A 15,415-nucleotide genomic window follows, 5' to 3' on the forward strand; every position below is an offset into this window, starting at 1 on the left:
TAGGGTTTAACTGTACTTTTAAATATCAATTTCTGATTCTGGCATAATAACACTGCCTATTATTGGCCGATTTGTTTTGTCCCATCAGCTGTGATTGGCTGTTTTGTTTTATGGCTTTGCTTCTGATTGGTTTAAGGTAAACGTATATTTGATGCCAGTGAAGAGGAGGAGGATCGCTACAATGATATTATGTTGGTGATGGAAATGCTTACGAATCTTCTGTCCAAGGATTTCATTGACTTCAGTGACCCAGGTTATCTTAGTTTAATTCCTTATTTTCCTATAACTCCACTGTTTATGGGAAATCAATGTTGAATATCAGTAAAACAAGAAATTTGTTTGTTGTTTTCTCCATCCCTTTATTTTCAATTCTTCAAAATATGCGATATCTGTGTCAATCAAAAATAGTTTCCAGACAATAATTTGTTACTCACACTTCTGAATTCTTAATTTAAAAACTTGAAGGGATTGTATCAGTAGACCTAATACAGAAGGAGAGTTTCTGAAGGGATTGTATCAATAGACCTAATACAGAAGGAGAGTTTCTGACATGAAATGGGATCGTGACATCTTTATAAGAACTCTCTAATATAAGTGTTTGTAATACAGATGATGATTCCGTGCCTGGAGACAAAGTGGAAGCGTCGGACGTAGCCCTTTATGGACTTAACACTGTGATACCCCTAATGAACGCCGATCTGCTTAAGGTGACCACTCTTACATGTATATTGTAGTGTAAATAGCAACTCTACTCTACTATTTAGCTTTGAGAATCATGTTTAGTTAATATCAGAGATGGAGTGCTATCAAGTTTCTACTGAAAATGCCTTTTTAATTTCTAAGTCATATGATATTTCACCATATTAAAAATCCAAGTGAGTGATACAGGTCCTCCTAGCCTCTTATTTAAAGACCCAGAATGCTGTATATATTTGTTGGATGAAAATTACAGTAACTTGACTGCATCAGTTTTTGAAATATGGAAAAAAATAGGTAAAAACTGACGATGATACCCTCCATTGTTCTACACCCTAACACTTGTTGTCGGTTATTTGTGTTTCAGTACCCAACCCTGTGTTCTCAGTACTTCAAACTTGTGGCATTCCTCGCCGAGCTACATCCAGAGAAGTTTGCCAGTATTCCAGAGGATATGTTCAAAAACCTAGTGGCATCAGTTGACTTGGGATTTTCATCGTATCCTTTGCTACTCTGAAGTTTTGATTCACAGCACAAAGATAATTTTATCTTAACACACAACACAGGGTGATAATTGTACTGGGTTTAGAAACCTGGTGTCTGTTCACATTATGCTAATTAGAAATTTACTGGCTATATATAGAAATGAATTGACTATATATAGAAATGTATTGACTATATATAGAAATGAAGTGACTATACATGTATATAGAAATGTACTGACTATATATAGAAATGTACTGACTACCTATATATAGAAATGAATTGACTATATATAGAAATGTACTGACTGTATATAGAAATGTACTGACTATACCGGTATATAGAAATGAATTGACTATATATAGAAATGTACTGACTGTATATAGAAATGTACTGACTATATATAGAAATGTACTGACTATATATAGAAATGTACTGACTATATATAGAAATGTACTGACTATATATAGAAATGTACTGACTATGTATAGAAATGTACTGACTATATATAGAAATGTACTGACTATATATAGAAATGTACGGACTATACCTGTCCGGTATATAGAAATGTACTGACTATATATAGAAATGTACTGACTATATATAGAAATGTACTGACTATATATAGAAATGTACTGACTATATATAGAAATGTACTGACTATATATAGAAATGTACTGACTATACCGGTATATAGAAATGTATGACTGTATATAGAAATGTACTGACTATGCCGGTATATAGAAATGTACTGACTATGCCGGTATATAGAAATGTACTGACTATGTATAGAAATGTACTGACTATATATAGAAATGTACTGACTATATATAGAAATGAACTGACTATATATAGAAATGTACTGACTATACCGGTATATAGAAATGTATGACTATATATAGAAATGTACTGACTATATATAGAAATGTACTGACTATATATAGAAATGTACTGACTAGTAATCATTATTTTCCTGACTATACACCAGCTACGGGTCAGACATCACCAAACTCAGCATAGAGATTGTCACAGAACTAGCATCCTACGTGTACCAGGAGAACCAGGTTGGCACACAGATCCACTCAACTTTGTGTCACTTCCTCAAGGTAGGTACCGGTATTATTATACCATATACAGCCTATATGAGTGAGACATAACGTCTGTGAGCTTTGTTTTACATTGTATGTAGAGATGGAAGGAAATCTGGTGGTGTTGTAGGAGAAATGAAAGTATTAATGTTGTTGAGAAGAATGGTATTGACTTAAAACAAATCTAGACGTAAAAGCAGTATTATTCCCAAAGCAGCTGTACAGGGAAAAATGAAGTTTGGTTTCATCCAGTTTTCTCATCTTTATTTACCTTTACAAACTAACATTGATAGAGTGACATGACAGTTGGTGTGCATATTTTATGTAGGTCATTGTTGACACCTCAATATTTTCCTTGGTTTCAGTCTGTGTTCAATATGCTGTTTCTGGAAACGTTTAACATGGACCTTTTGGAGACAGCTAGTACTGGGCTTTTCTGTCTGATCTGTTGTCATCAGGTATGTATACGTCATGTCTGATCTGTTGTCACCAGGTATGTATAAGTCATGTCTGATCTGTTGTCATCAGGTATGTATACGTCATGTCTGATCTGTTGTCATCAGGTATGTATACGTCATGTCTGATCTGTTGTCACCAGGTATGTATACGTCATGTCTGATCTGTTGTCACCAGGTATGTATACGTCATGTCTGATCTGTTGTCATCAGGTATGTATACGTCATGTCTGATCTGTTGTCATCAGGTATGTATACGTCATGTCTGATCTGTTGTCATCAGGTATGTATACGTCATGTCTGATCTGTTGTCATCAGGTATGTATACGTCACATCTGATCTGTTGTCATCAGGTTCGTATATGTCATGTCTGTCTGTCCATACATTTTTGGATTCTGTACATTATCTCATGGCACTCATCCAGTGCTTCAGCAAAAAGTGCTGCTTGCTTAAGTGAGGCCTAGAAATCAAAGGTCAAGGTCACTATAAATATAAATAGAAATCAATTTTGAACAATATTATGAGTGACGTAGTGCCAATTGCACTCAGACAGGTCAAGGTCATCGTTACTGAAAGTAGGACAAGTAACATTCTGTTAAAATGCATCACTAAAGTCCCATACAGAAGGCCAAACGTTCTGAAATTTCAAACTAATATTGATTATTATTGGATTTTAAAAAGTTCCTGGAGTCAAAGTCTCTGATACTGATCTAAAACATTGTGAAGCATAATTTTACATAACTTCAACAGGTTAAACAATATTTAATTATTTTTGTTTGAACTGACTGAAGGTTGATTGTAAGGCTCTAACAGAAGGCCTGACTTTCTCAAATTTCTCATAATATACACTCTTGATAAAGAGATATGGGGTTTACATCTATTAGATTTTGATGGTCATCATTCAAGGTTAAAGGGTCAAAAGATCACACTCGACCACATCTGATATGAAATGTGTGTGCAAGACATCTCAGCCAATTTAGTTCGCCATATTTTCATAAGTAAAGGTAATGTATAACATGATTTGTTTATCTGGAGCACATCAACAGTACTCGGCTATCACTGTACCACTACAATATAACACGTACATTACAGGGACCTTTCTGACATGGCTGTACTCTAGTTTGTTTTACATATAATAGTGAGTGACAAATTGTTTTTGTTTTTTTCCAACAGGAGCAGTATCGAGAGTTGGTGAACCAGTTACTTCAGAACCAAACCGATCCCACCTACAAACAACGCCTCCTGGAGGCTTTCAACAACCTTACTCCACCTACACTCACAATGACTATCAACCGCCAGAGCAAGATCGCATTCATGCATAACTTTGATCAGTTTCTGACAAATGTGCGTGGATTTCTGTGTGTGAAGTAGTGTGGACTATATAAGTTCCCACAAAATGTTATTTGTGATTTGTTTGAATCGAATAAATATTGTTAAAAGTTATTTTCCAAGGCGGCAACCTATGAAGAGATGGACTTCAATCTTGGATATATTCACAGGAATGGAATTGATGGAAGATCTAACCTCTTGCATTAATTATATATACTGTATTCTATTTTAGCAGACCCTACAAGGTTACTCAACTTTGTGAACAGAAAACCTCCCATTCCTCATGTCTTTCAGAATGAATATTATCAAAAAGGTGGAAGTTGGAAGGAAACATATGTTGGAACAGCGCTTCCTTGTAAACAGGTGTAGAAGATGACCGGTAGTAACTAGTCATGACTCTTAATACCACTCCTCCCTGGTCAACAGGTGTAGAAGATGTCCGGTAGTAACTAGTCATGACTCTTAATACCACTCCTCCCTGGTCAACAGGTGTAGAAGATGACCGGTAGTAACTAGTCATGACTCTTAATACCACTCCTCCCTGGTCAACAGGTGTAGAAGATGTCCGGTAGTAACTAGTTATGGCTCTCAATACCACTCCTCCCTGGTCAACAGGTGTAGAAGATGACCGGTAATTACTAGTCATGACTCTCAATACCACTCCTCCCTGGTCAACAGGTGTAGAAGATGACCGGTAGTAACTAGTCATGACTCTCAATACCACTCCTCCCTGGTCAACAGGTGTAGAAGATGACCGGTAGTAACAAGTTATGGCTCTCAATACCGCTCCTCCCTGGTCAACAGATGTAGAAGATGACCGGTAGTAACTAGTCATGACTCTCAATACCACTCCTCCCTGGTCAACAGGTGTAGAAGATGACCGGTAGTAACTAGTTATGACTCTCAATACCACTCCTCCCTGGTCAACAGGTGTAGAAGATGACCGGTAGTAACTAGTCATGACTCTCAATACCACTCCTCCCTGGTCAACAGGTGTAGAAGATGACCGGTAGTAACTAGTCATGACTCTCAATACCGCTCCCTGGTCAACAGGTGTAGAATATACAGCTTCAAGCAGGGGACTGGTGTTATATGGCCCTCTTTACAATGATACCATCAACCTTGTATTATAGTTTGTATTTTGTTTAGTGTAATGTCTGCTCTTCCAAATTGAACCATATTTTGAAATTGAAATAGTGAAGTTTTTAATGAATTTTATCTGTTTCCGATACATTAACCTTAGAATTAGTGATGCAGAATTTGTACTATTGGTTCATAATTAGTACATTTCTCAAATATCGTTTAGTCTTTTCTTCGTTATGTTGACTGTAAGGAGAAAGACAAATTGTTTGATTATATATTTTCACTATTTCCAATTTCTATTGGTCAAGTTGAAAAATGTTAAATTATTTTCAGGTGAACTCTTTCGTATGCAATATTCATGTGCATACTAGAAATTCTGAATGCTCTGTTTCAAGAAGGAAATGAGAAGTATAATACTGCTGTGAACGAACACTTTATTGGTTCTACATCCTAATTAAATTTGAAGCACTATATGTTGATGTATTTCTGTACTAGGAGTACAGACAGGTTATCTCCTACAATTATGATGAAAAAAAAACCCCAGAAATTAGTGCTTTTAGCCGAGTGATAATGCAGATACTGCCGAGGGCTAGACGAAAGTTTTCTATAGGTGAAGGACATCAACACTAAGGTTGTCATTGGTTATAGCTCAGGTAACCCGACAAGTTGTGTAGTCATAGGGTCAACATTCCACCTCAAAAAGTTACTTTGGTGAAAATGGATATGAAAATAGGATTATTACATGTATTAACCTCTGTTTCAGGTCTGTTAATGTTACAATATCCAGGTTAATTAATATCAGTATTCACCTCAGTCAGAATGGAACATCTATATCATTGATGGTATCAGGTGTTTGTCAGTGACCTACATCTTGTGTTCTTACCTGTAAAGGCAGAGTCCTAATATGTACCGGGGAAGGTGATGTACTGGTCCTAATACGTAAGTGGTATACCATTCCTAATATATAGGTGGCATACCAGTCCTAATATATAGGTGGTATAACAGTCCTAATATATAGGTGGCATACCAGTCCTTATATATAGGTGGTATACCAGTCCTAATATATAGGTGGCATACCAGTCCTTATATATAGGTGGTATACCAGTCCTAATATATAGGTGGTATACCAGTCCTTATATATAGGTGGTATACCAGTCCTAATATATAGGTGGTATACCAGTCCTAATATATAGGTGGCATACCAGTCCTTATATATAGGTGGTATACCAGTCCTAATATATAGGTGGTATACCAGTCCTAATATATAGGTGGCATACCAGTCCTTATATATATGTGGTATACCAGTCCTAATATATAGGTGGCATACCAGTCCTTATATATAGGTGGTATACCAGTCCTTATATATAGGTGGTATACCAGTCCTAATATATAGGTGGCATACCAGTCCTAATATATAGGTGGTATACCAGTCCTAATATATAGGTGGTATACCAGTCCTAATATATAGGTGGCATACCAGTCCTAATATATAGGTGGCATACCAGTCCTTATATATAGGTGGTATACCAGTCCTAATATATAGGTGGTATACCAGTCCTAATATATAGGTGGTATACCAGTCCTAATATATAGGTGGTATACCAGTCCTTATATATAGGTGGTATACCAGTCCTAATATATATGTGGTATACCAGTCCTTATATATGTGGTATACCAGTCCTAATATATAGGTGGTATACCAGTCCTAATATATTGGTGGTATACCAGTTCTAATATATAGGTGGTATACCAGTCCTTATATATAGGTGGTATACCAGTCCTAATATATAGGTGGTATACCAGTCCTTATATATAGGTGGTATACCAGTCCTAATATATAGGTGGTATACCAGTCCTTATATATGTGGTATACCAGTCCTAATATATAAGTGGTATACCAGTCCTAATATATAGGTGGTATACCAGTCCTTATATATAGGTAGTATACAAGTCCCAATATGTAGATGGTATACAAGTCCTAATATATAGGTGGTATACCAGTCCTAATATATAGGTGGTATACCAGTCCTAATATATAGGTGGTATACAAGTCCTAATATATAGGTGGTATACAAGTCCTAATATATAGGTGGTATACCAGTCCTTATATATAGGTGGTATACCAGTCCTTATATATAGGTGGTATACCAGTCCTAATATATAGGTGGTATACCAGTCCTAATATATAGGTGGTATACCAGTCCTAATATATAGGTGGTATACCAGTCCTTATATATAGGTGGTATACCAGTCCTAATATATAGGTGGTATACCAGTCCTAATATATAGGTGGTATACTAGTTCTTATGATTAGGGAGTATACCAGTCTAATACGTAGGTGGTATAATTTACTGGAGAACAACTAAATTTCCATGTGTTCATAGTTGATTAGATCAAAATACTCTGTTTATCACATGACATAACTGTTTTATTTATATTTATGTTTACTGTGTTGTGTATATGTATTTATATTTATGTTTACTGTGTTGTGTATATGTATTTATATTTATGTTTACTGTGTTGTGTATATGTATTTATATTTATGTTTACTGTGTTGTATATATGTGATAGTCTTGTGATCTATGTGTTTTTTAAGGTAGGATCATGTAGTCAGTAGTTGGATGAACTCTGTGATTTCAGCATGTAACATACTCATGCTGATGAAGTTTGTGTTTGAGAATGATTACGAGGGTGAGTGTTGTAATTGTGGAGTGAGGTTGGAGAAGAGATGTTTTATGATAGTGTGTGTGTGATAGATCTATCAAAACCATGTTTATTTCTGTGTAGTTAACACAAGGTTGCCAACAGCGATTAGAGTTCAGTTTTATTAGTAGACACTCTGTGTTCCTTTTAACAGTGCATTACTTGCCCGGGGTGATGTTGTTTGGGATGATAATATATGCAATATTTTATGCACCATAATGAATACTCTTTTATACATTAGTGTTAAAACCAGGTCTAGCACAAAGCCATGGGGTCTGGTGTAACATTGATGTGTTGTATGTTTTATATCAGTGTTGAAGGAATCACAGTAGTGTAGATGGTCCTCTGGTTTAGGTTGATGTTTTAGGACGGTTGATACACGTTTACAGATGTATATATGTAGTGTTGCATTGTTTAGAATATTACCTGTATGTTTTGGAATGACATAGATCCTGCATTATCTGCCCTTTTATCTTCTCTTGATATCATAAGTAAGTTCATGTGGCCAAATAACAGTAGTAATGTTACTGTTTTATCTTCTCTTGATATCATAAGTAAGTTCACGTGGCCAAATAACAGTAGTAATGTTACTGAATTATCTCCCCTTGTATTGTATTATCTCCCCTGTTACATCATTACGTCACTATGACACTATTAAAAGTGATCACAATGGAGATAGCCACACTGTGAGGCTTGAAAATGTACTTGATAAAAAATATGCTGTTGTTATTTTTGATGTGTTTACAGTTTAGGGCCTGCTTGTACAACCGATTTGCATCAGACATTCCATGTATATAAAATACTGGCCTCACAGATAGGATGGTCTTAACTAGTAGCCTTGCAGCTAATGCTAACAGCTGTTTAGGTGTGCTTTCTATTAGTGCAATATGAAACATTTATCTGACGGATGCCAGACTATTATACTGTAAGAACAGTGTATATTGTCTATGCTGTAAATCAGACGGATGCCAGACTATTATACTGTAAGAACAGTGTATATTGTCTATGCTGTAAATCAGACGGATGCCAGACTATCATACTGTTAAAACAGTGTATATTGTCTATGCTGTAAATCAGACGGATGCCAGACTATTATACTGTAAGAACAGTGTATATTGTCTATGCTGTAAATCAGACGGATGCCAGACTATTATACTGTAAGAACAGTGTATATTGTCTCTTTATGCTGTAATTGTGGCCCTATGATATGTCTTATTTAACTTTTATTGTAATTAGGGCCCTGTGTAATGTATACTGCCACTGTATGGTAATTGAGGCCTGGTGTCATGCTTACTGCCACTGTATGCTACAATTGTGACCCTATGACATGTATCATGGCACTGTATAGTAATTGAGGCCATGTATCATGTATATTGCTACTGTAGGCTGTAGGCTGTAACCGTTGCCCTGTGACATGTATCATGTAACTGTATAGTAATTGAGGCCCTGTGTCATGTATACTACTACTATAGGTTGCAATTGTGGCCCTATGACATGTATCATGCCACTGTATAGTAATTGAGGCCATGTATCATGTATATTGCTACTGTAGGCTATAATCAAGGCCCCGTGACATGTATCATGTAACTGTATAGTAAATGAGGCCCTGCGTCATGAATACTGTCAGTGTAGTCTGCAGTTGTGGCTCTGTAACATGTATCATGTCCCCATAGGAAGTAATCACTGCTACTGGTTGTGGAATTGGTACCAGTATAACAAAGTCTACAGCAGGTGCAGCCATATGATGGAGAAAACTGTCAGTGTTTGCTCTATATATACAGTACCATGTCACATATCCTCACCATATTCAGCTATGTGCACTGTCTTGTTGTCCACATTCAGCCCTGTGTGCTGTAGTGTTGTCCACATTCAGTCGTGTGTGCTGTAGTGTTGGCCACGTTCAGTCCTGTGTGCTGTAGTATTGTCGACATTGAGTCCTGTGTGCTGTAGTGTTGTCCACATTCAGCCATGTGTGCTGTAGTGTTGTCCAGATTCAGCCCTATGTGCTGTAGTGTTGTCCACATACAGCCCTGTGTGCTGTAGTGTTGTCCACATTCAGCCCTGTGTGTTGTAGTGTTGTCCACGTTCAGCCCTATGTGCTGTAGTGTTGTCCACATTCAGTCGTGTGTGTTGTAGTGTTGTCCACATTCAGCCCTGTGTGTTGTAGTGTTGTCCACATTCAGCCCTGTGTGCTGAAATGTTGTCCACATTCAGTCGTGTGTGTTGTAGTGTTGTCCACATTCAGCCCTGTGTGCTGTAGTATTGTCCCTATTCAGCCATGTGTGCTGTAATGTCCACAGTCAGCCCTGTGTGCTGTAGTGTTGTCCACATTCAGCCATGTGTGCTGTAGTGTTGTCCACATTCAGCCATGTGTGCTGTAGTGTTGTCCACATTCAGCCCTGTGTGCTGTAGTGTTGTCCACATTCAGTCCTGTGTGTTGTAGTGTTGTCCACATTCAGCCCTATGTGCTGTAGTATTGTCCACATTCAGCCCTATGTGCTGTAGTGTTGTCCACATTCAGCCCTGTGTGCTGTAGTGTTGTCCACATTCAGCCCTGTGTGCTGTAGTGTTGTCCACATTCAGCCCTGTGTGCTGTAGTGTTGTCCACATTCAGCCCTGTGTGCTGTAGTGTTGTCCACATTCAGCCCTGTGTGCTGTAGTATTGTCCACATTCAGCCCTGTGTGCTGTAGTGTTGTCCACATTCAGCCCTATGTGCTGTAGTGTTGTCCACATTCAGCCCTGTGTGCTGTAGTGTTGTCCACGTTCAGCCCTGTGTGCTGTAGTGTTGTCCACATTCAGCCCTGTGTGCTGTAGTGTTGTCCATATTCAGCCGTTTGTTGAAGTGTTGTCACTGGAGGTTTTGAATTCGGCCATGTTGAGTGAATGATCACAGTCTGAAATGTTGTTCCATATCAAGAATATTTGATTTTAGGTTTTAAATTGGGTATTAAGCTTCATTTTGGTTGTTGAGCTGTGTCCATTAGATGCTTTCACTTCAAATTGTGTTGCTTTCAGTTCACTGTGCCATTTTTTGGCCCATCCGTACACGTTTTTTGTTTTGTTTTTGTTTTTTTTTTAAATATTAGCATTGATTTAAGATGTATACATAACTAATGTAATAAAATGCTCACAGCTTTCAAGACCAATCCCATTGTGATTCTTTCCTGATTGCACGATACTCACATTTTCATCATAGGTGCAGATAAGACTGATAGTTTTAGTAAGATTATAATTCTTGTACGGAATTTGATAGCAACATGCACATGAAGTTAGATAAGAAAACTAAGACCGATATTAAAGACAGATATTAAATACATAAATGTACATATTTACATGTCAGTCATAAATATACATTATAAATCGTTGCGACTCTCATACATCTTCATAATACAGTTCATGCGGGTAATTTGGTAACATTTAAAAATTCCATGAAACACTTAAGATACAGATACCTCGCTATATACATGTAAATCATTAGTACCACGCTATATACATGTAAACCACTCATACCTTGCTATATACATGTAAATCACTCGTACCTCGCTATATACATGTAAATCACTCGTACCTCGCTGTATACCTGTAAACCACTCATACCTCGCTGTATACATATAAATCACTCGTACCTCGCTATATACATGTAAACCACTCATATCTCGCTGTATACCTGTAAATCACTCAAACCTCGCTATATACATATAAATCACTCATATCTCGCTGTATACATGTAAATCACTCGTACCACACTATATACATGTAAATCACTCATACCTCGCTATATACATGTAAATCACTCGTACCTCGCTGTATACATGTAAACCACTCATACCTCGCTGTATACATGTAAATCACTCATACCTCGCTATATACATATAAATCACTCATACCTCGCTGTATACATGTAAATCACTCATACCTCGCTATATACATGTAAATCACTCGTACCAAGCTATATGCATGTAAATCACTCGTACCTCGCTATATACATGTAAACCACTCATATCTCGCTGTATACCTGTAAATCACTCAAACCTCGCTATATACATATAAATCACTCATATCTCGCTGTATACATGTAAATCACTCGTACCAAGCTAAATACATGTATGTAAATCACTCATACCAAGCTATATACATGTAAATCACTCGTACCAAGCTATATACATGTAAATCACTCGTACCTCGCTGTATACATGTAAACCACTCATACCTCGCTGTATACATGTAAATCACTCATACCTCGCTATATACATATAAATCACTCATACCTCGCTGTATACATGTAAATCACTCATACCTCGCTATATACCTGTAAATCACTCATATCTCGCTGTATACCTGTAAATCACTCATACCTCGCTATATACATGTAAATCACTCATACCTCGCTGTATACATGTAAACCACTCATACCTCGCTGTATACCTGTAAACCACTCATACCTCGCTGTATACCTGTAAATCACTCATATCTCGCTGTATACCTGTAAACCACTCATATCTCGCTGTATATATGTAAACCACTCATACCTCGCTGTATACATGTAAATCACTCATACCTCGCTGTATACATGTAAATCACTCATATCTCGCTGTATACCTGTAAATCACTCATACCTCGCTGTATACCTGTAAATCACTCATACCTCGCTGTATACATGTAAATCACTCATACCTCGCTATATACATGTAAATCACTCATACCTCGCTGTATACATGTAAACCACTCATACCTCGCTGTATACATGTAAACCACTCATACCTCGCTGTATACATGTAAATCACTCATACCTCGCTATATACATATAAATCACTCATACCTCGCTGTATACATGTAAACCACTCATACCTCGCTGTATACCTGTAAACCACTCATACCTCGCTGTATACCTGTAAATCACTCATATCTCGCTGTATACCTGTAAACCACTCATATCTCGCTGTATATATGTAAACCACTCATACCTCGCTGTATACATGTAAATCACTCATACCTCGCTGTATACATGTAAATCACTCATATCTCGCTGTATACCTGTAAATCACTCATACCTCGCTGTATACCTGTAAATCACTCATACCTCGCTGTATACATGTAAATCACTCATACCTCGCTATATACATGTAAATCACTCATACCTCGCTGTATACATGTAAACCACTCATACCTCGCTTTATACATATAAATCACCAGTACCTCGCTGTATACATGTAAATCACTCGTACCTCGCTTTATACATGTAAACCACTCATACCTCGCTGTATACATATAAATCACTCGTACCTCGCTGTATACATGTAAACCACTCATACCTCGCTGTATACATGTAAATCACTCATACCTCGCTGTATACATATAAATCACTCGTACCTCGCTGTATACATGTAAACCACTCATACCTCGCTGTATACATGTAAATCACTCATACCTCGCTATATACATATAAATCACTCATACCTCGCTGTATACCTGTAAATCACTCATATCTCGCTGTATACATGTAAATCACTCGTACCAATCTCGCTGTATACATGTAAATCACTCGTACCAATCTCGCTGTATACATGTAAACCACTCATACCTCGCTGTATACCTGTAAATCACTCATATCTCGCTGTATACATGTAAATCACTCATATCTCGCTGTATACATGTAAATCACTCGTACCAATCTCGCTGTATACATGTAAATCACTCGTACCAATCTCGCTGTATACATGTAAACCACTCATACCTCGCTGTATACCTGTAAATCACTCATATCTCGCTGTATACATGTAAACCACTCATACCTCGCTGTATACCTGTAAATCACTCATATCTCGCTGTATACATGTAAACCACTCATACCTCGCTGTATACCTGTAAATCACTCATATCTCGCTGTATACATGTAAATCACCCATATCTCGCTGTATACATGTAAACCACTCATACCTCGCTATATACATGTAAATCACTCATACCTCACTGTATACCTGTAAATCACTCGTACCAATCTCGCTGTATACATGTAAATCACTCGTACCAATCTCGCTGTATACATGTAAATTACTCATACCTCGCTGTATACCTGTAAATCACTCATACCTCGCTGTATACATGTAAATCACTCGTACCACGCTGTATACATGTAAATCACTCATATCTCGCTGTATACATGTAAATCACTCATATCTCGCTGTATAACGTTAAGCTTACATGTAAATTACTCAAATCTCCGTAACTTACTCTATTATGTTACAGTTCTTACACACGAAGTACACATAATTTGTTTAGCTGATAACTTAAACAAAGACCCGCCAAAAACATTTGACACATCCACAAAATAAAAAGGACTCTTTCATGGATTGGTTTATGTCCGGTGTTCACGATAGAAAACGGTGACTGCAATGAAAACATGATCACGTTGTACAAGATAAAAAGGCAGATAGCCAGATACAGAGGCCACCAATCGTAATGTTCCGCTTTCTTGTAAAGACTTGTAGGTAGCAGTGTTTAATTCATAGTCAGGTTTTCTCCGACTTAGTTCGATTAAAAAATAATACGTCTTCGTGTTTAATCGCCACTTACATGCCTAACAAGAATGTCGAAATGTATGGAGACCTGAAAACATATATTTGGCATAAACTTATTAAGTGGTTCAGTTAGACGCGCTCGATTGTTCCTGAAACTCGTACATGGCGCTGGGGTTGATCCTACGCTTAGTATTACTCGTGAGACTCGCCCTGGCCTTAAGTCTGCTGGGGAACCACATACCACATACCTGGCGAAACTTCTTTATCCGGATACTGTAAATTACAGGGTTTATAGCACTGTTGGCGTAACCGATCCACAACAGAACCAGGTGCCTGGTCCTGCTCACTGTCCCCTCGGACTGGGAAATTAGTATGTTTAGGGCGTACGGAGTCCAACACAAGACAAACGTGATGAAGAGGATAAGGATGGTTTTGAATGCTCTGGTTTTAAAACTCATGTCGAGGCTTACCCTAAACGACCTTTGTAAAACGGGTATCCCCAGTCTGCCATTGTTACTGATGACACTTACGCTGAAGTCCATGTTCGGATGGTTGTGAACCCTACTCTTGTTCTTACGAACCGATCCTAATATTTGTATGAACGAGAACGCCATTACTATGACGGGAATGAAGTATGTGATACACAGCTTTAAAATCATGAATCCAATGTCACGTGCTTGACCGTCAAATGTAAGACGACAAATCGCGTGACTCCGGATAAATTTGTAGTCACCCCATCCAACCGTTGACGGAAACGCCATCACCATAGATATCAACCAAGAGGCGACCATCAATATCTTGGCGCGACATGTTGTCAGTTTGTCTTTTCGCTGAACAATTATCATATATCTGTCCATGCTGATGGTAAGAATCATGAACACCCCCACAGATACGAAAGTGTCCAGCAGAAATAGCATCGCCTTACACGATTCTGGGCCTAGAACGTGCTCCTTCCAGAACAATGCAGAAAACGAAAACGTCATCGAGAAGGTCGCGGTACATATGTCACTAAACGCCATGTTGGTGAGGAGTAGATTAATGGCAGACCTCATTGCCGAC

General features: G+C 37.7%; 2 protein-coding genes across 6 annotated transcripts in view; one reads left to right on the plus strand and one right to left on the minus strand.

The window, feature by feature from the left end:
- LOC117328090 (exportin-4-like) overlaps positions 1 to 10,981 on the plus strand; it is a 36,476-nt gene extending 25,495 nt beyond the window's left edge. For 2 of the 5 annotated variants that reach the window (XM_033885444.1, XM_033885445.1), the window contains 6 exons: positions 137 to 253; positions 610 to 707; positions 1,064 to 1,194; positions 2,168 to 2,285; positions 2,633 to 2,725; positions 3,896 to 10,981. In XM_033885444.1, coding sequence (XP_033741335.1) covers positions 137 to 253; positions 610 to 707; positions 1,064 to 1,194; positions 2,168 to 2,285; positions 2,633 to 2,725; positions 3,896 to 4,093 — 755 coding nt within the window. In that variant the 3' untranslated portion in view covers positions 4,094 to 10,981. The remainder of the gene's footprint in view (positions 1 to 136; positions 254 to 609; positions 708 to 1,063; positions 1,195 to 2,167; positions 2,286 to 2,632; positions 2,726 to 3,895) is intronic. The other 3 variants (XR_004532847.1, XR_004532846.1, XR_004532848.1) reach the window with 3 other exon arrangements.
- A 2,913-nt stretch (positions 10,982 to 13,894) lies between these two features.
- On the minus strand, positions 13,895 to 15,415 carry LOC117328092 (high-affinity lysophosphatidic acid receptor-like; the record flags this gene model as incomplete). Its single annotated transcript, XM_033885446.1, is given in 2 exon segments — positions 13,895 to 13,911; positions 14,040 to 15,415. A coding segment is annotated over 1 exon segment (934 nt), but the record flags the coding sequence as incomplete, so codon positions are not given.

Source organism: Pecten maximus, chromosome 5 (assembly GCF_902652985.1).
Source record: "Pecten maximus chromosome 5, xPecMax1.1, whole genome shotgun sequence".
In the NCBI taxonomy this organism is placed as follows: domain Eukaryota; kingdom Metazoa; phylum Mollusca; class Bivalvia; order Pectinida; family Pectinidae; genus Pecten; species Pecten maximus.